Here is a 19,991-nt window from a genome sequence, read left to right as displayed (position 1 = left end):
CCTCACCAATAATAAAGACCTATCCCATTAATGTGCCAGAACACTAGGAAAACTCCCAGTAAACCTGGTCATGTAAACTGACAGCATGCAGAGCTTTCCACGCACCGTGATGAAGGGTTATCTACTTCTGACCCTGCCCCTTTAACCCGCTATGGTGCTGAGTGGAGGACTCACTGTGGGTGAACCTGGAGAACATGGACGTGGCCTTGGGCAGGTCACCTCCCTCCTTCTTCTTCATGCTCGTGTAGAAGTCGTTCAGCATGTTCTGCTGGAATATCACCACCTTCACCGTCTGGAGACTTGGGGCCGATCTGGACTTGGCAAATTCTGTCACCACTTCTAGGATGATATCGGCCACCAAAGCCGCAGACACGTTGCCCAAACCTGAGCCACAAAAAAAAAAGCAAAATGAGCGCAATCACGGGGAGACGTATGGTTAGAGGAGAGAGGGAAAGTGCGGGAACAATGATTGATGAACCCTGTGACCTGATCCGTCCATGGCTGCAGCCCATCACGTACCCTGCATCCTACAGTCCGGGAAAAGCTTCCACATGGACACAAACTTTGGTTTCCACAATGTTTGCTGCTTTGGGGGCCAAATATTCTGAAGGGCTGCGGTCTGGGGGCTTCATCAGAGAAATAACTGCAGGAAGAGCAGGGATCGGACTGCAGGGGACGGGGGAAGGGACTTCTCTGATGAAGACCTACGTCAGACTGTAACATCGAAAAGAATGATTGTCTGCCGGCAGTAAAGCCCGAGACCACTCAGGTGCGGGGCTTCTCATCCATGGAGGGGGATCACTCACAATGTGCGGGGGCTTCTCATCCATGGAGGGTGTCACGGATCCCTACTCCGTGGTGTCATTAATTCGTCATGTGCCCGCTCTCAGCACGTGACTTGGGGTTGTGACTGCAAGGGTTAATCTATCTCCCCACTCTCAGTCCAGCATTCAACCTCTGTCCTATGCTGTAATGGGAGCATAAATCACACACCGACCCAGGCCACACACCCGCTCATACACGCTGCCACCACTCACCGAATACACGGGCGATGAGTCCCGAAATATTAGTACTAATAATGTCCACCACTCATACGGCTCACACACCACAGACTATGGATTCGTTAGAACATTCAAGGTTCTACTTGTTAAAGTTTTATACTTTAATACAAAAAAGGTTCAGTGCTTACAGTAAGAAAAAGGTAATAAAATCTGATAAAAAGAAGACATACAACTTATGCAAAACAGTATAAAAATAACAAGAGAAAACTTACCGAAATCGTCTAACTTGTAGTCTGCTTTCTGATCCCTGAGGGTAGGATGAATATAGACTGGATCACACCAGCTCGGCTGCCCCCATTATGTGAATTGTTTCTCTGTATACAGCCCTAATTTATAGCTTTGGTCTGGAGGTCAGGTTTCTAAACAAGCCCCTCAGGTTAATATCATAATTGCTTGTTTTTTTTATTGGACCACGGCCACGCTCCACCCAATGAATATATTATTTTCTCTTGAGATCCTTTGTGTAAAAGCTCTCACAGAGATACTATCAGGTCGTAATTAACATCTCTCTTCCAAGAGCTAGGAGGTATCAAATGTTACCTTTCTTCTTGGCTTCAAGCAGGACCCCTGGTGAGATTGGAGACAGAAGTCTACCAGTCTCAGGAAAATACATATTAACACCTGGGTGCGACCTGCAGCTTTTCAGGACACGTTACATTATTGCCAATGACACAATAAATCTATACATAGTCCACTGCAGATATATATATTTCACCACAAAGGGGGTCACTGACAATGTGCGGGGGCTTCTCATCCATGGAGGGGATCACTCACAATGTGCGGAGGCTTCTCATCCATGGAGGGGGTCACTCACAATGTGCAGAGGCTTCTCATCCATGGAGGGGATCACTCACAATGTGCGGAGGCTTCTCATCCCGGGAATCTGTCATGCTATAGCGCACTTTCATCCTGCAGGGTAATATGTCGCTCTTATATCGTCTCTTCTGCCGCTCTCTTCAGTCGTCGGGCCGGTGCAGGATCGGGTACGGTCAGTACACAGGATCACGGTGGTAATCACCCCCGGCACTTTGACACACGTGATTACAGCCGTGATCTCTGTGTGGCGGCCGATGACCGTACCCATGGCGTCCCAATGGCTGCAGGGAGGATAAACACATTTTCTAGCTGCTTTGTTACGTGAGACATCGGACTGCTTCCAGGAGACAGTGAAGGGTCCGGTTATTATTTCTCGGGTGACATAACTTACAGCCTTGTTTCGCTGCAGGGTGTCCGTCTTTAGGAAATGTGACGGGTGTGACGATGATTGTCACGGATCCCTACTCCGTGGTGTCACCTATTCGTCACGTAACCTCAGGCCGCAATTAGCATCTCCCCTCCAAGACCTAGGAGGTGCCAAATGTTACCTTTCTTCTTGGCCCTAGCTAGACCTCCTGGTGAGATATGGAGACACAATTTCTACTAGTCCCAATGAAGTACCTATTAACACCTAGGTGCGACTTGACTTCAGGACAGATGTTACATTATTACTAGTCACACATGTAACCCTAGACATATGTCACTACACACATATAGATATATATACACATATTTCACCACAATGATAAATGCCGTACTCGCCCCTTATGTTATTTGTGGTGCGTGTCTGGCAGATTTCACTAAATCTCCCCGAAGAGAACAACAATCATCACAGCAATGAGAAGACAGACCTGTCCCTATGGCCGGGAACGCCACCGATGAGGCCCCCAGGTTCCCGCATTCCCGGAGAGACTCCGATACAAAGTCTTTGAGTCCTTCTTCTGAATTTCTGCCGATGACATGAAGGATCTCTCTACAGAGGAGATCTCCGCCCCGGGTGGTGATGTGGTTGCTCTTCTTGTTCTGGGATCCTGTGGATACAATCATTTCTGATGTGAGATGTGATGGAACAACCACGGATCGTCCTAGGCTCAGAACAAGGACGGCGACATGGAAACCTCACATCACAGTCCAGAGTAAAAGCTTTCCTGAAAACTGTGTAATTTGTTACCAGCAGTGACTGAAACCAAAATCATCAACTATGATGGATGGATCCCTGATCCCGCCCCTGCGGATCTCACCCGCCACCGAGAAGATTGCGGTTACTGAATGAGATCTGCTTCATCCTGAAACTGCGAAAAACTGCGCTGCAATAACTAATCTGGAAACAAGAATGGTGACTTACCGAGCAGAGCGCACTCGTCCTGTACACCGGGCCCTGCCGCCTCCAGGATAGCCTTAGAGACACCTAGAATAAAGATGATAAAGTCTGGAGACCGCTGCGACGTAAGATGCCGCTATGAAGGTAAAACACATGGACGACCGTTTATTAGCACAGTGCAATCCAGAAAGTCCTGTGATCAGACACCGTCCATCCCCCTCACTATCATGTGGTTTCATTCGGCCCCCTCTCACTGTGACGCGTTCCCTATCCCACCCCACTCAGTGTGACACGTTTCCCATCCCGCCCCCGCTCAGTGTGACACATTTCCCATCCCGCCCCCGCTCAGTGTGACACGTTTCGCATCCCGCCCCCGCTCAGTGTGACACGCTTCCCATCCCGCCCCCGCTCAGTATGACACATTTCCCATCCCGCCCCCGCTCAGTGACACATTTCCCATCCCGCCCCCGCTCAGTGTGACACGTTTCCCATCCCGCCCCCGCTCAGTGTGACACGTTTCCCATCCCGCCCCCGCTCAGTGTGACACGTTTCCCATCCCGCCCCCGCTCAGTATGACACATTTCCCATCCCGCCCCCGCTCAGTGACACGTTTCGCATCCCACCCCCGCTCAGTGTGACGTTTCCCATCCCGCCCCCGCTCAGTGTGACACGTTTCCCATCCCGCCCCCGCTCAGTGTGACACGCTTCCTGTCCCGTCCCGCCCCGGCTTGCGTTTGGTTGCTTATGCCGGTTTGGGCTGAGGTTACCCCATGTTCCCCCAACACTTGTGCTGGAGGCGGTCATTAAATACCTGATCTGAGGTTGAAGGTTTTATCTGTGGAGTTGACAATGATGTCGGTGTCCTCCTTGGTGATATCTCCCGTCTTCACCTGGTAAGTGATGGATCCGACCTTCATCTCATGAACTCCCAGAGTCGGTGTCTTCACTGCTCCATAGAAAACTGCAGAGAACAGAGGGCACAACATAAGATGGAGGAAGATGCGGCAGATTTATACACGACCTACAAATGCTAGACCATAACGGTGCCCTCCACGTTCCATCATCCCCCCACAGCGCCACTGATATCTGCAGAGGACGACCTAGATGAGCCGCACGGAGCCCATGGTACATAGACCCCCAGATGCAGCCTGGTTCATGGAGCCTCTGGAACCTCTTACCCGGGTCGGAGGTCGCTGGGGGCTTCTGCTTGGCTTCTGTGTCTGGCCTGGGCACCGGGCCGCTCTGTGTCGGAGATCTGATCTTTCTTGCACTCAGTTCTTTGTTAAATTCCTGCATGTAATAAAGAGATCTGCTCATATAACGGGAGAGTTACAATGTACAGAAGAGATGTGATTGACTGCAGCGGTCAGGTGACTTGAACAGTGGGTCAGTCATCAATTGGCTTGAAACAGTGGCCCTGCGGCTGGTGTAGTGGTGACGTCGAGGAGCGGCCTGCTCTGGATCTGGGCGAGTGACGGTAAATGTCACTTAGTTCTTTATTTTTTACAGATCTAAACCCCGGAGAACTTACAACCCTTCATTTTACATTTTGGAAGCAAAGAAGCAATAAAACTTGTCGCCTCCTTATACTTTTACCTTAATGGTCTCCTGGTCATTTGGATGCAGCATGAATGTCACTTGCTGGAGGGACTGATTTTTGGACGCGGAGCAGAAGTTGAGAACTTCATCAAACATGAAAGTCGCCACGCTGCTTTTAGGAAATCCCAGAACTCCCGTCCCAATGGCTGGAAACGTAATGGACCTCAGCCGTCGCTTCTCCACCGTATCCAGACAGCTCCGAATTGTCTTCCTGAAAATCTGAAGACGGAGACGGTGAATGATAAGGTAATTATCATACTGAGAACACGAGAAGACTTCCCACCATGAAGATTTACTACATGGTATCTGGGCCTGGCGTGAACCGAGGCCAAGTCTGATGAGCCACCACGAGACATGGATAAAGTGTGAAGACCCCTGCTCTATGAATAACATTCCCCAGCAAAGGCTCGGTGAGGTCTACAGTGGAGCTCGGCGGGGGCTCGGGTATGATACAGTGGAGCACGGCCGGGGCTCGGTGAGGTCTACAGTGGAGCACGGCGGGGGCTTGGTGAGGTCTACAGTGGAGCACGGCTGGGGCTCAGTGAGGTCTACAGTGGAGCACGGCTGGGGCTCAGTGAGGTCTACAGTGGAGCACGGCCGGGGCTAGGTTAGGTCTACAGTGGAGCACGGCCGGGGCTCGGTGAGGTCTACAGTGGAGCATGGCCGGGGCTCGGTGAGATCTACAGTGGAGCATGGCCGGGGGCTCGGTGAGATCTACAGTGGAGCACAGCGGGGGCTCGGTGAGGTCTACAGTGGAGCATGGCCGGGGCTCGGTGAGATCTACAGTGGAGCATGGCCGGGGCTCGGTGAGGTCTACAGTGGAGCACGGCGGTGGCTCAGTGAGGTCTACAGTGGAGCACGGCCGGGGCTCGGTGAGGTCTACAGTGGAGCACGGCGGGGGCTCAGTGAAGTCTACAGTGGAGCACGGCCGGGGCTCGGTGAGGTCTACAGTGGAGCACGGCCGGGGCTCGGTGAGGTCTACAGTGGAGCACGGCCGGGGCTCGGTGAGGTCTACAGTGGAGCACGGCGGGGGCTCGGTGAGGTCTACAGTGGATCACGGCCGGGGCTCGGTGAGGTCTACAGTGGAGCACGGCGGGGGCTCAGTGAGGTCTACAGTGGAGCACGGCCGGGGCTCGGTGAGGTCTACAGTGGAGCACGGCCGGGGCTCGGTGAGGTCTACAGTGGAGCACAGCGGGGGCTCGGTGAGGTCTACAGGAGTGAGGTGGTTGCTCAGTGATGATCCTGGAGGCCACTACCATAGAGGACTGGGGTAAGACTCCTCAGGACCTCGACCAGCACCCTGTGTCTGGTGACATCACGTCTGCAGCAGGTTACAACAGCTCAGAGTGGCTCTGCTAAGCACTACGCTGGTCATGAAGGGGGGATAATCCGGAGGCTGTGGGAGTCGGGGGATGATGTGGGGAATCTGGAGAAATCTCCAGTTATTGGTTCTTCTGATATTTCCTTTGTTCTCCAGTCATTGATTTATTGCAAACAGCATAAAGACGGGAAATTCTATGAATAATCAGAATTTACAATGGGGAGTGGCCGTGCTGAATACGGGGAGGGGGTGAATGCACGGCCCGTCCATACATAGTACTTCCAGACCTCTTACCTTTTCTGCTGATCCTTTCCCTCCATCCCATTTTGGAAGGACAACATGAATGACGCTGTTACAGGACAGACTGCAGCCTGGAGTCACAAATATGGCGCCATCGTCCGCCTTGGATCCAGCGGCTTCGGTCCTTAAGCAAACTTGTAGCTGTGCTCCTGCCTTTTCGGACAGCGCTCGGGACGCTCCTCCGCTGTCCAGATGAAGGTCTTTCCCGACACTGTTCACAATCACATCTGTCTGAACACACGGAGACACAGACCACAAATGTCATTACAGGGGGCTCCTCAACCAGAGCGCAGACACGAGGGGTTAACATCACTCCTCCGCGCACTACAGACATGGACTGGTAATGCTCCTCTCCTCCTCCGGGGGAGCTGCAGGAGAACGGAGCGCTGACCGCCAGGTACTGCTCTGATCGCTGCAGGTCGCTGGGGGTCTCAGCAGCAGAACAACCTGTGATCAGTGAAATTTTGGGGGGAATCTAAACCAAAAGGATAGTAAAGAGCGGAGCGGGCCTGGAGCGCAGATTTCTTTTCTTACCACTGTTACATTTGTGAAATGTTTGACTGTATGGAGAGATGACGTGCGCCAGGTCCGAGGGGCCAAACCGTGGTTGTTTTATTCCTGCCGCTCCCATAAGTATTCTGCCTCTTTAGCTAGTCTTTACCAAAGGGGTTTGTCTCACAGGTCTGAGGGCGTGATCCTTACACTGTTCTGGATTTGTACCCTGCGAGCCACGCCCCCTTGGCAAAGACCATGAAAATTAGTACTATATAAAAAAATTCCCGTCCCTGAACTGTATGGGGCATTTAAAAAAAACCAACAACTGTGTAATGCACATCGGGGATTAAATTAGAGCAGAAAAGGATTGATTTCATCTAGTAAGTGTGGAATGGATCAGCCGCAGCGGTTCTCTCTGATGACACCATTAATGGCGGCCGGTGTCTATATGCAGACACGGATGTGGGTGGCACGCTGCACGTGTCACTTTCCCAGGTGTCCATGCCACACACCATACTGCGTCTAGACATGAACATAACCCTCCACCGAGGCCCCGGGACATGAAGGCAATGAGCAGAACTTACTGTGACATCTTGGAGAAGTCCTTCTTCCACTTTGATGATGTTTTGGTTGCCCATCATCTGGCCTGCCGTGGCCCCGAGCTCTCGCGTCTGTGGCCCAGTATCCTCGGCTCTCTTCACAGAGTATCTTGGCGAGCTCCCATCTCCGAACTGTCTCTTCAGACACTCGGTGAAGGCTGAGATGGTTTCATCTTTAGTGTCCACCAGATTAATGTTGGTAATGGAGCTGGAGCTGCCTTCACCTTCCACAAACTCTTTGATGGCGTCTACAATACTTTGTGCAGATACGTCAGTGGGAAAACCGAAGATGCCGGAGCTGACGGCCGGAATGGCAATGGACTTGTGACCGTGCTTGGCAGCCAGCAATAGGCTCTTTCTAATCGCCTCCTGTAGACCATCCTGACCTCTTTGTGGAGAGGTGGAATTCCATCTTGGCCCCACAGCGTGGATGACCTGCTTACACGGTAGGTTCCCTGCTTCCGTGATCACCGCATCACCAGGGAACAGCCTACCCCGCTGACGGACAATACGGTCAGAGGCCTCTTGCAGTTTAGGTCCTGCTGCCGTCAGTAACGCCATCGCCAGACCTCCAACGTGTTTCAGATCTTCATTGGCCGCATTAACAATGACATCTACGATGTGCCGGCACAAGTCTCCCTTATACACCGAGAGGGTCGCCCCCTGGGGCAGCTGCATCTGGTACAGAGCCACATTCGGAGCACTTTCATTAGGTAGATCATCCTCTTCCTCGTCTTTCTGTAAATAGATGACACATTTGTGCTTATTCTTTGCCGTTGTTACGTACAGCTCCTCATGGGACAAAAAAAACTTCTTGGCTCCCGGTTTATCAATGTGCAAGGTGTTGTGATGCACAGAGGACAGGAGATTCTGTACAACAGAAGCCGCTTCCTCCACACAACTCTTGGTTCCCGACAAGTTTATGTTCCTATGTCTTATTGCAACACTGACAGTACTCTGCTTGAGACTATCCAACACGTACTTCTTCTCCTCCATGATGAACTTCATGACTGCCATGGACTTTGCCTGGAAATTCAACTGCATTGGAGTATTGTGCTCCACGAATTCATGGATTGCTTTGTAGCTCTTGTGTACATTGGTGGACATCCCAGCGAGCACCACATCGTTCTCCGCTCCGGAGGGGAACGCCTGGATCATGACTGTGCACATCTCAGAATTGAAGGACTCCTGAAGATGTGACTGAAGACTTCTCCACTCCGGACTTTCAAGGATTTTCTTGGCCGCAACTGGAATTCGCTGACAAATCAGTTCTCGGTTAATTTGCTGCTCTGCGTCCATCATGTCTTTTTTGGAGTGTCCGGTCAGTTGGACCAAGTTTTCTTCCATTTCAATGAGTGCATTTATTTTGTGACGTGCAAAGAGGAGACAAGAAACCTCGTCGTTGTCCGCGAACATCAAGAACTGGTGGACGTACGGGTCCAGCTGGATGTATTTGGATTTCAGCTGCTGTCTGGCGCTCATTATCTCACACTTGGCTTGGAGAACTTCTTCTCGCAGTCCAGTGAGCCTGACGTTGTGTGTAGATGGGTCGTACTCCATCCCCAGCTCTGGGACATCGGCCAGTATCTTGCTCTCCAGACCACTGCTATGTATGATATGGTAGAGAGCTGCAGACATGGGTTCTGTCATGGTCATCACTTTACTCCTTCTCTCCACCTTTCTGCTGGTTTCCTCCAGCAGTTTCCGGAACGTCTGCTCGATCTTATTCACGTCCTTCATTGGGCCGGCCAGGAAGATCTTCTCGAGTTCAGGGTTGGGTTTGATCAATACCCCATCATAGGCAGCAGTGGAGATCTGATCCTTGAGGTCCTCCCACACCGATGGGTTCATTTTACAGTCTATGACTTTATATTTTGAGATGAAAAGTGAGAATTTGGCAGAGACCTCCTCAGTCCATGTGTGGACCACCTTCGCCATAGTTCTCAGATGTGATGATAGAGAGTCAGGAAAGCACAATGAGATTTCAGGGTTTGAGCAGGCTGGATCCGGCCATTTGATCTCACACATTTTTTCAGACATGTTCTTCTCAATGTTTTGCTTCAATCCTGCCTGCTTCAGTATAAATGCTAATAAGTAAGGACTAATTTGTATGTGGACTGGCTCTGGTCGTATGACATGTGGTCTCTGCCTTCCATATAGTGCTATGTCTAAGGAGGGGTAGTATCGGTAGACAGAGATCGCCTTTTTGCCAAAGATATGCTCCTTTCCCACCACGACCTTCACAACTGTAACATAGGAAAACATAACACATACATTAGACAGGTAGACCGTCTGGGGCGGGGGCCTGCCATAGACATTCACCAAGGCTGTTCCTAACCATTAGGCTTTATTATAGAGCGCTGTATACACTGAGCTGACCTGCGGGAATATCCTCTGACCTGTTGACTAAGCAGCGGAATCCTACACATCGTCTATATGACAACCACCAAGAGCGGCAGCATGCGGGCTGCAAGTCTGGAGAGGTCGGCCCAGTGGGCCAGGGGGATATGGGTGAAAAACAAAAGGATGATCTGGTGGAACCAAAATGAAATCTAGAGAAGAGTAAATAATGAGGCGAGGTGTGGGGGAAGGAGGACTCACGTACAGGACTGCTGGTATGGTTGGGTGACCGCTGTAGATGGGACGGTTGGGGTGGCAGAGCTGTGTCCATGGTTCATGTTGAGGCAGGAGGTAGCGCGAGATCCTCGGTGGGTTTCAGACATCAGTGACATGAATGCGAATATCTCTGGATCTAATGCCAGTGGTGCCATGGGGTGTGTACAGCACGACTTTATACTATGGGATGGGTATATAAGGAAATGCAGCTCCAGCACTATGGTCAGTACGACCCTGTGGTCAGTACGACCCTGCCAGCGGTAGGACCCTGTGGTCACTACGACCCTGTGGTCACTATGATCCAGCGGTCACTATGACCCTGCCAGCGGTACGACCCTGTGGTCACTACGGCTCTGTGGTCACTATGACCCTGTAATCACTACGATAAAGTGGTCACTATGACCCTGCCAGCAGTACGACCCTGTAGTCAATACGACCCTGTGGTCACTACGACCCTGTGGTCACTACGATAAAGCGGTCACTATGACCCTGCCAGCAGCACGACCCTGTGGTCACTACGACCCTGTGGTCACTACGATAAAGCGGTCACTATGACCCTGCCAGCAGCACGACCCTGTGGTCACTACGACCCTGTGGTCACTACGATAAAACGGTCACTATGACCCTGCCAGCAGTACGACCCTGTGGTCACTACGACCTTGGTGAGAATGGAGATGACTACCCCTCTCCTACATGACAGATCAGCAGATCCATCACTTACCTCTCGCATCACAGAAGGTGACGACCGCAGCCTCCTCCTTGGGGATCATCGTTGCCTTATCGACTGGACCTCCACCGACCTTTGAGCTCTCAAAGTACATGATGAGGTGGTCCTCTTCTGTTTTCGGGGGTAACCCTTCAGCCCGGATGCTTCTGGTCTCCTCTAGAGGCTTCACTGTCAGTTTCTGCTGATTTACTCTGTGGTTTCTGCAGAATTCTTGAATGAAACTGAAGATGTCTGGAGAAAATCAAAATAGGGAAACAAATATAAGAGGAAAGTGGTTAATATGCTGAAAACTCTTAAAGAGAAACTGTTGGGTTAATAGTGAACTGAACAATCAGCAAACTCTGCATAAATCACGAGTCTGGGCGAATATAAGAAACTCTAATGTATCTCGGAGAGATCGGCCTCCACCTCCACCAATCAGACGCGCTCTCTCCTCCCCGCCACCTCCTGCACTCACCCGTCCACTGTGCGAATACGGCTCCGGTCCGGACAGACTGCGGGTGTGATGTGACCCGGCCGGTTATCCTCTGCAGAGGGGGAGGAGCAGAGAAGGAACAGACAGGGAATCATCCTGCAGAGCTCAGTAACAAGAGCTTTACCCACATCAGAGCCGCACTCAGATCAGCACCGCTCAGCTCTGCCGTACAATGTCCTCGTCTGTGGGCTGAGAAGTGAGCGAATCACAAGAGCCCCCTGTATGCGTCCAATACTGATAGAAGAGGAGGGGCTAGGGGCAGATAGAGGGGAGGAGCTAGAGGCAGCAGCTACAGAGGGGGAGGAGCTAGAGGCAGCTACAGAGGAGGAGCTAGAGGCAGCAGATACAGAGGGGCAGGAGCTAGAGGCAGCTACAGAGGAGGAGCTAGAGGCAGCAGATACAGAGGGGGAGGAGCTAGAGGCAGATAGAGGAGGAGCTAGAGGCAGCAGATACAGAGGAGGAGCTAGAGGCAGATAGAGGAGGAGCTAGAGGCAGCAGATACAGAGGGGGAGGAGCTAGATGCAGATAGAGGAGGAGCTAGAGGCAGCAGAAACAGAGGGGGAGGAGCTAGAGGCAGATACAGAGGAGCTAGAGGCAGATAGAGGGGGAGGAGCTAGACACAGATACAGAGGGGGAGGAGCTAGACGCAGATACAGAGGAGCTAGAGGCAGATACAGAGGGGGAGGAGCTAGAGGCAGATACAGAGGAGCTAGAGGCAGATACAGAGGGGGAGGAGCTAGAGGCAGATACAGAGGAGCTAGAGGCAGATACAGAGGGGGAGGAGCTAGAGGCAGATACGGAGGAGCTAGAGGCAGATAGAGGGGGAGGAGCTAGACAGATACAGAGGGGGAGGAGCTAGACGCAGATACAGAGGAGCTAGAGGCAGATACAGAGGGGGAGGAGCTAGAGACAGATACAGAGGGGGAGGAGCTAGAGGCAGATACAGAGGAGCTAGAGGCAGATACAGAGGGGGAGGAGCTAGACGCAGATACAGAGGAGCTAGATGCAGATACAGAGGAGGAGGAGCTAGAGACAGATACAGAGGGGGAGGAGCTAGAGGCAGATACAGAGGAGCTAGAGGCAGATACAGAGGGGGAGGAGCTAGAGGCAGATACAGAGGAGCTAGAGGCAGATACAGAGGGGGAGGAGCTAGAGACAGATACAGAGGGAGAGGAGCTAGAGGCAGATACAGAGGGGGAGGAGCTAGACGCAGATACAGAGGAGCTAGGGAAGATACAGAGGGGGAGGAGCTGGAGGCAGATACAGAGGAGGAGGAGCTAGAGGCAGATACAGAGGAGCTAGAGGCAGATACAGAGGAGCTAGAGGCAGATACAGAGGGGGAGGAGCTAGAGGCAGATACAGAGGAGCTAGAGGCAGATACAGAGGGGGAGGAGCTAGAGGCAGATACAGAGGGGGAGGAGCTAGAGGCAGATACAGAGGGGGAGGAGCTAGAGGCAGATACAGAGGGGGAGGAGCTAGAGGCAGATACAGAGGGGGAGGAGCTAGAGACAGATACAGAGGAGGAGGAGCTGGAGGCAGATACAGAGGAGGAGCTAGAGGCAGATACAGTGGGGGAGGAGCTAGAGGCAGATACAGAGGAGGAGGAGCTCGAGACAGATAGAGGGGGAGGAGCTAGAGGCAGATACAGAGGGGGAGGAGCTAGAGGCAGATACAGAGGGGGAGGAGCTAGAGGCAGATACAGAGGAGGAGGAGCTAGAGGCAGATACAGAGGGGGAGGAGCTAGAGGCAGATACAGAGGGGGAGGAGCTAAAGACAGATACAGAGGAGCTAGAGGCAGATACAGTGGGGGAGGAGCTAGAGGCAGATACAGAGGAGGAGGAGCTCGAGACAGATAGAGGGGGAGAAGCTAGAGGCAGATACAGAGGGGGAGGAGCTAGAGGCAGATACAGAGGGGGAGGAGCTAGAGGCAGATACAGAGGGGGAGGAGCTAGAGACAGATACAGAGGAGGAGCTAGAGGCAGATACAGAGGGGGAGGAGCTAGAGACAGATACAGAGGAGGAGCAGCTAGAGGCAGATACAGAGGGGGAGGAGCTAGAGGCAGATACAGAGGGGGAGGAGCTAAAGACAGATACAGAGGAGCTAGAGGCAGATACAGAGGAGGAGCTAGAGACAGATACAGAGGGGGAGGAGCTAGAGGCAGATACAGAGGAGGAGGAGCTAGAGGCAGATACATAGGGGTGGAGCTAGAGGCAGATACAAAGGGGGAGGAGCTAGAGACAGATACAGAGGAGGAGCTAGAGGCAGATACAGAGGGGGAGGAGCTAGAGGCAGATACAGAGGAGGAGCTAGAGGCAGATACAGAGGGGGAGGAGCTAAAGGCAGATACAGAGGGGGAGGAGCTAGAGGCAGCTACAGAGGGGGAGGAGCTAGAAGCAGATACAGAGGAGGAGCTAGAGGTAGATACATAGGGGGAGGACCTAGAGGCAGATACAGATGGGGAGGAGCTAGAGGCAGATACAGAGGGTGAGGACCTAGAGGCAGATACAGAGGGGGAGGAGCTAGAGGCATTTATAGAGGGTGAGGACCTAGAGGCAGATACAGATGGGGAGGAGCTAGAGGCAGATACAGACTGAGGAACTAGAGGCAGATACAGAGGGGAGGAGGTAGACGCAGATACAGAGGAGCTAGAGGCAGATACAGACTGAGGAGGAGCTAGAGGCAGAAACAGAGGAGATAGAGGTAGATACACACTGAGGAGGAGCTAGAGGCAGATACAGACTGAGGAGGAGAAAGAGGCAGATACAGAGGAGCTAGAGGCAGATACAGAGGAGCTGGGGCAGATACAGAGGAGCTGGGGCAGATATAGAGGAGGAGGAGCTGGGGCAGATATAGAGGAGGAGGAGCTGGGTGTTATGATCTGGTGGCCTAGGAGCAGCATGAGACGGACTCTGGAGAAGGTGGTCCCTGTACTGACCGCAAACCCTGAACCTAGCAGCGCAACTAGAAGTAGCCGTGGGGGGTACCTAACACTCCCTAGACCCCTCGACACAGCCTAAGATCTAACTAGCCCTAAAGACAGAAACAGGAAACCTATCTTGCCTCAGAGAAAATCCCCAAAGGATAGATAGCCCCCCACAAATATTGACTGTGAGAGGAGAGGGAAATAACATACGCAGATATGAAATCAGATTTTAGCATAGGAGGCCATACTAGCTAAAAAGAAAGAATAGAACAGAGTACTATGCGGTCAGTATAAACACACTAGAAAATATCCACCGCAGAAAATACGAATCACCACATCTGACTAAAGACATGGAGGGTATATCTGCATCTCCAGAGAAATAGCTAGGCTGCGAAAAATCCTTCACAGACTAAGCTGGACAAGACAAAAACATGAATAAGCACAGAACAATAAGTCCACAGCAGGTGGACAGCAAAAAACAAGCCAGGACTTATCTTGTAGAAAAGCACAACAAACTTGGAGAGACCAGCAGGGAAGTGAATCCTTCCAGAACAATGGACAACTGGCACTGACTAAAGGATCCTGCAAAGCTATATACCCCAGTCAGTTTTGCAATTAGTAAATACACCTGTCCACTCCTGCAGTCCAGGCACAACTGCATTACCCTCTACAACCACCGGAGGGGCCCAATAGCTGAATTCACAACAGTACCCCCCCCTTTCCTCTTGAGGAGGGGTCACCGAACCCTCACCAGAGCCCCCAGGCCGATCAGGATGAGCCCGATGAACCAAATCAACGGCATGGACATCAGAGGCAGAAACCCAAGAATTATCCTCCTGGCCATAACCCTTCCACTTGACATGGTACTGAAGCTTCCGCCTCGAAAAATGGGAATCCAAAATCTTCTCAACAACATATTCCAACTCCCCATCGACCAATACAGGGGCCGGAGGATCAACAGAGGGAACAACGGGCTCCACATATTTCCGCAATAAAGATCTATGGAAGACATTATGAATAGCAAAAGAGGCCGGAAGCACCAGGCGAAAGGACACCGGATTAATAATCTCAGAAATCCTATAAGGACCAATAAATCGAGGCTTAAACTTAGGGGAAGAAATCTTCATAGAAACATGACGGGAAGATACCCAAACCAGATCACCAACCCGAAGCCGGGAACCAACACACCGACGACGGTTAGCAAAACGTTGAGCCTCCTCCTGAGACAGCACCAAATTGTCCACCACATAAGCCCAAATCTGCTGCAACCTGTCGACCACAGAATCCACACCAGGAAGGTCAGAAGGCTCAACCTGCCCAGAAGAAAAACGAGGATGAAAACCAAAATTACAAAAAAAAGGCGAAACCAAAGTAGCCGAACTAGCCCGATTATTAAGGGCAAACTCGGCCAATGGCAAAAAAGCCACCCAATCATCCTGATCAGCAGACACAAAGCATCTTAAATAGGTCTCCAAGGTCTGATTAGTTCGCTCAGTCTGGCCATTTGTCTGAGGATGAAATGCAGAAGAAAAAGACAAATCAAAGCCCAGCTTGGCACAAAAGGCCGCCAAAACCTAGAAACAAACTGGGAACCTCTGTCGGACACAATATTCTCCGGAATACCATGCAAATGCACCACATGCTGAAAAAACAACGGAACCAAATCAGAAGAAGAAGGCAATTTAGGCAAAGGCACCAAATGAACCATCTTAGAAAATCGGTCACAGACAACCCAGATGACCGACATTCTTTGGGAAACAGGAAGATCGGAAATAAAATCTATAGAAATATGCGTCCAAGGTCTCTCAGGGACCGGCAATGGCAAAAGCAACCCACTAGCGCGGGAACAGCAAGGCTTGGCCCGCGCACAAGTCCCACAGGGCTGCACAAAAGAACGCACATCCCGTGACAAAGAAGGCCACCAAAAGGACCTACCAACCAAATCTCTGGTACCAAAAATCCCAGGATGGCCAGCCAACACAGAACAATGAACCTCAGAAATCACTTTACTAGTCCATCTATCAGGAACAAACAGTTTCCCCACAGGACAGCGGTCAGGCTTATCAGCCTGAAATTCCTGAAGAACCCGTCGTAAATCAGGGGAGATGGCAGAAAGAATCACCCCTTCCTTCAAAATGCCGACTGGCTCAAGAACCCCAGGGGAATCAGGAAAAAAACTCCTAGAGAGGGCATCCGCCTTAACATTCTTAGTACCAGGAATGTACGAGACCACAAAATCAAAACGGGAGAAAAACAGGGACCATCGAGCCTGTCTAGGATTCAGCCGTTTGGCCGACTCGAGGTAAATCAGATTCTTATGATCGGTCAGGACCACAATACGGTGCTTGGCCCCCTCAAGCCAATGTCGCCACTCCTCAAATGCCCACTTCATAGCCAACAACTCCCGATTGCCGACATCATAATTGCGTTCCGCAGGCGAAAACTTCAGAGAAAAGAAGGCACACGGTTTCATCAAGGAACCATCAGAATTCCTCTGTGACAAAACGGCCCCTGCCCCAATCTCAGACGTGTCAACCTCAACCTGAAATGGAAGAGAAACATCTGGCTGACGCAACACAGGAGCAGAAGTAAATCGGCTTTTAAGCTCCTGAAAGGCAGAAACAGCCGCGGAGGACCAATTTGTCACATCAGCGCCTTTCTTGGTCAAACCGGTCAGAGGTTTAACCACTCTGGAGAAGTTGGCAATGAAACGACGATAAAAATTAGCAAAGCCCAAGAATTTCTGAAGGCTCTTCACAGATGTGGGCTGAATCCAATCATGAATGGCCTGAACCTTAACCGGATTCATTTCTATAGATGAGGGAGAAAAAATGAAACCCAAAAAAGAAACCTTCTGCACCCCAAAGAGACACTTAGACCCTTTCACAATTGAAGCATTATCACGAAGGATCTGGAACACCATCCTGACCTGTTTCACATGAGACTCTCTATCATTGGAAAAAATCAAAATATCATCCAAATATACAACCATGAATTTATCAAGATAACTCCGAAAGATATCATGCATGAAAGACTGGAACACAGATGGGGCATTAGAGAGTCCGAATGGCATCACAAGGTATTCAAAATGGCCTTCGGGCGTATTAAATGCAGTTTTCCATTCGTCACCCTGCTTGATACGAATAAGATCATATGCCCCTCGAAGGTCAATCTTAGTAAACCAGCTAGACCCCTTAATCCTAGCAAACAAATCAGTAAGCAAAGGCAAGGGGTATTGAAATTTAACCGTGATCTTATTTAAGAGGCGATAATCAATACAGGGTCTCAAGGCGCCATCCTTCTTGGCAACAAAAAAATAACCCCGCTCCCAACGGTGAAGAAGATGGCCGAATATGCCCTTTCTCCAAAGACTCCTTAATATAGCTCCGCATGGCGGTATGTTCAGGCACAGACAGGTTGAAAAGTCGGCCCTTAGGGAACTTACAACCTGGAATCAAGTCAATAGCACAATCACAGTCCCTGTGCGGAGGAAGGGAACTGGACTTGGGCTCATCGAATACATCCTGGAAGTCAGACAAAAACTCAGGAACTTCAGAAGAGGGGGAAGAGGAGATTGACATCAAAGGAACCTGATCATGAACCCCCTGACAACCCCAACTAGTCACAGACATGGATTTCCAATCCAACACCGGATTATGTAGCTGCAACCATGGAAAACCCAGCACAATATCATCATGCAAATTATGCAACACCAGAAAACGACAATCTTCCTGATGGGCTGGCGCCATGCGCATGGTCAGCTGTGTCCAAAACTGAGGTTTATTTTTAGCCAACAGTGTAGCATCAATGCCCCTCAAAGGAATAGGGTTCTGCAAAGGCTGCAAGGGAAAACCACAACGTCTGGCAAATTCTAAGTCCATTAAGTTCAGAGCGGCGCCTGAATCCACAAATGCCATGACAGAAAATGATGATAATGAGCACATCAAGGTCACGGAGAACAGAAATTTAGGTTGTATAGTACTGATGGTAACAGAACTAGCGATTCTCTTAGTACGCTTAGGGCAATCAGAAATAACATGAGCAGAATCGCCGCAGTAAAAACACAACCTATTCTGACGCCTGAATCTTTGACGTTCAGCTCTAGACAAAATCCTATCACACTGCATAGGCTCAGGGCTCCGCTCAGAGGGCAACGCCACAGTGTGCACAACTCTGCGCTCGCGCAAGCGCCGATCAATCTGAATGGCCAGAGACATAGAATCACTCAGACCAGCAGGCGTGGGGAACCCCACCATAACATCTTTAACGGATTCAGAAAGACCCTTTCTGAAAATTGCCGCCAAGGCATCCTCATTCCATTTAGTCAGTACAGACCATTTTCTAAATTTCTGGCAATACAATTCTGCCGCTTCTTGACCTTGACACAGGGCTAACAAGATTTTCTCAGCCTGATCCACAGAATTAGGCTCATCATACAACAACCCCAATGCCTGAAAGAACGAATCAACATTAAGCAAAGCAGGATTGCCAGATTCCAGGGAAAATGCCCAATCCTGTGGGTCACCACGCAGCAGAGATATGATGATTTTAACCTGCTGAATAGGATCACCAGAAGACCGGGGTCTTAATGCAAAAAACAGTTTACAGTTATTTTTGAAACTCAAAAATTTGGATCTGTCACCAAAGAATAAATCAGGAGTGGGAATCTTAGGTTCTAAGGCAGGAGTTTGAACAATGAAATCTGAAATACCCTGTACCCTAGCAGCAAGCTGATCCACCCGAGAAACTAACTCCTGAACATTCATGTTAATACTAGACTCCGTAGCCACCCAGAGGTAAAGAGGGAGGAAAATACCAAACAGGCTAAGGAAAAAAAAATGGCTCAAAAGCTTCCCGCCCTTCTTCTGAGATGCAATTAACTCATTGTTGGCCAGTTGTACTGTTATGATCTGGTGGCCTAGGAGCAGCATGAGACGGACTCTGGAGAAGGTGGTCCCTGTACTGACCGCAAACCCTGAACCTAGCAGCGCAACTAGAAGTAGCCGTGGGGAGTACCTAACACTCCCTAGACCCCTCGACACAGCCCAAGATCTAACTACCCCTAAAGACAGAAACAGGAAACCTATCTTGCCTCAGAGAAAATCCCCAAAGGATAGATAGCCCCCCACAAATATTGACTGTGAGAGGAGAGGGAAATAACATACGCAGATATGAAATCAGATTTTAGCATAGGAGGCCATACTAGCTAAAAAGAAAGAATAGAACAGAGTACTATGCGGTCAGTATAAAAACACTAGAAAATATCCACCGCAGAAAATACGAATCACCACATCTGACTAAAGGCATGGGGGGTATATCTGCATCTCCAGAGAAATAGCTAGGCTGTAAAAAATCCTTCACAGACTAAGCTGGACAAGACAAAAACATGAAAATGCACAGAACTATAAGGTCCACAGCAGGTGGACAGCAAAAACAAAGCCAGGACTTATCTTTGTAGAAAAGCACAGCAAACTGGAGAGACCAGCAGGGAAGTGAATCCTCCAAAAACAATGGACAACTGGCACTGACTAAAGGATCCTGCAAAGCTATATACCCCAGTCAGTTTTGCAATTAGTAGATACACCTGTCCACTCCTGCAGTCCAGGCACAACTGCATTACCCTCTACAACCACCGGAGGGAGCCCAAAAGCTGAATTCACAACAGCTGGGGCAGATACAGACTGAGGAACTAGAGGCAGATACAGAGGAGCTAGAGGCAGATACAGACTGAGGAGGA

The 19,991-nt window shown here is 50.5% G+C and overlaps 1 protein-coding gene across 1 annotated transcript in view; it reads right to left on the bottom strand.

The window, feature by feature from the left end:
* The window catches only part of PARP14 (poly(ADP-ribose) polymerase family member 14), a 78,346-nt gene that overhangs the window by 28,916 nt on the left and 29,439 nt on the right, over nucleotides 1-19,991 (bottom strand). The window contains exons 5-13 of the mRNA XM_069732566.1: nucleotides 10,850-11,086; nucleotides 7,498-9,758; nucleotides 6,413-6,649; nucleotides 4,795-5,016; nucleotides 4,377-4,488; nucleotides 4,010-4,159; nucleotides 3,223-3,285; nucleotides 2,729-2,908; nucleotides 175-384 (exon numbers count right to left, since the gene is read on the bottom strand). Of these exons, the coding sequence (XP_069588667.1) occupies nucleotides 175-384; nucleotides 2,729-2,908; nucleotides 3,223-3,285; nucleotides 4,010-4,159; nucleotides 4,377-4,488; nucleotides 4,795-5,016; nucleotides 6,413-6,649; nucleotides 7,498-9,758; nucleotides 10,850-11,086 (3,672 nt within the window). The remainder of the gene's footprint in view (nucleotides 1-174; nucleotides 385-2,728; nucleotides 2,909-3,222; nucleotides 3,286-4,009; nucleotides 4,160-4,376; nucleotides 4,489-4,794; nucleotides 5,017-6,412; nucleotides 6,650-7,497; nucleotides 9,759-10,849; nucleotides 11,087-19,991) is intronic.

Source organism: Ranitomeya imitator, chromosome 7 (genome assembly GCF_032444005.1).
Source record: "Ranitomeya imitator isolate aRanImi1 chromosome 7, aRanImi1.pri, whole genome shotgun sequence".
Classification (NCBI taxonomy): Eukaryota; Metazoa; Chordata; class Amphibia; order Anura; family Dendrobatidae; genus Ranitomeya; species Ranitomeya imitator.
The sequence above is the reverse complement of the archived record's forward strand: the minus strand, read 5'-3'. Positions and strand labels throughout refer to the sequence as shown.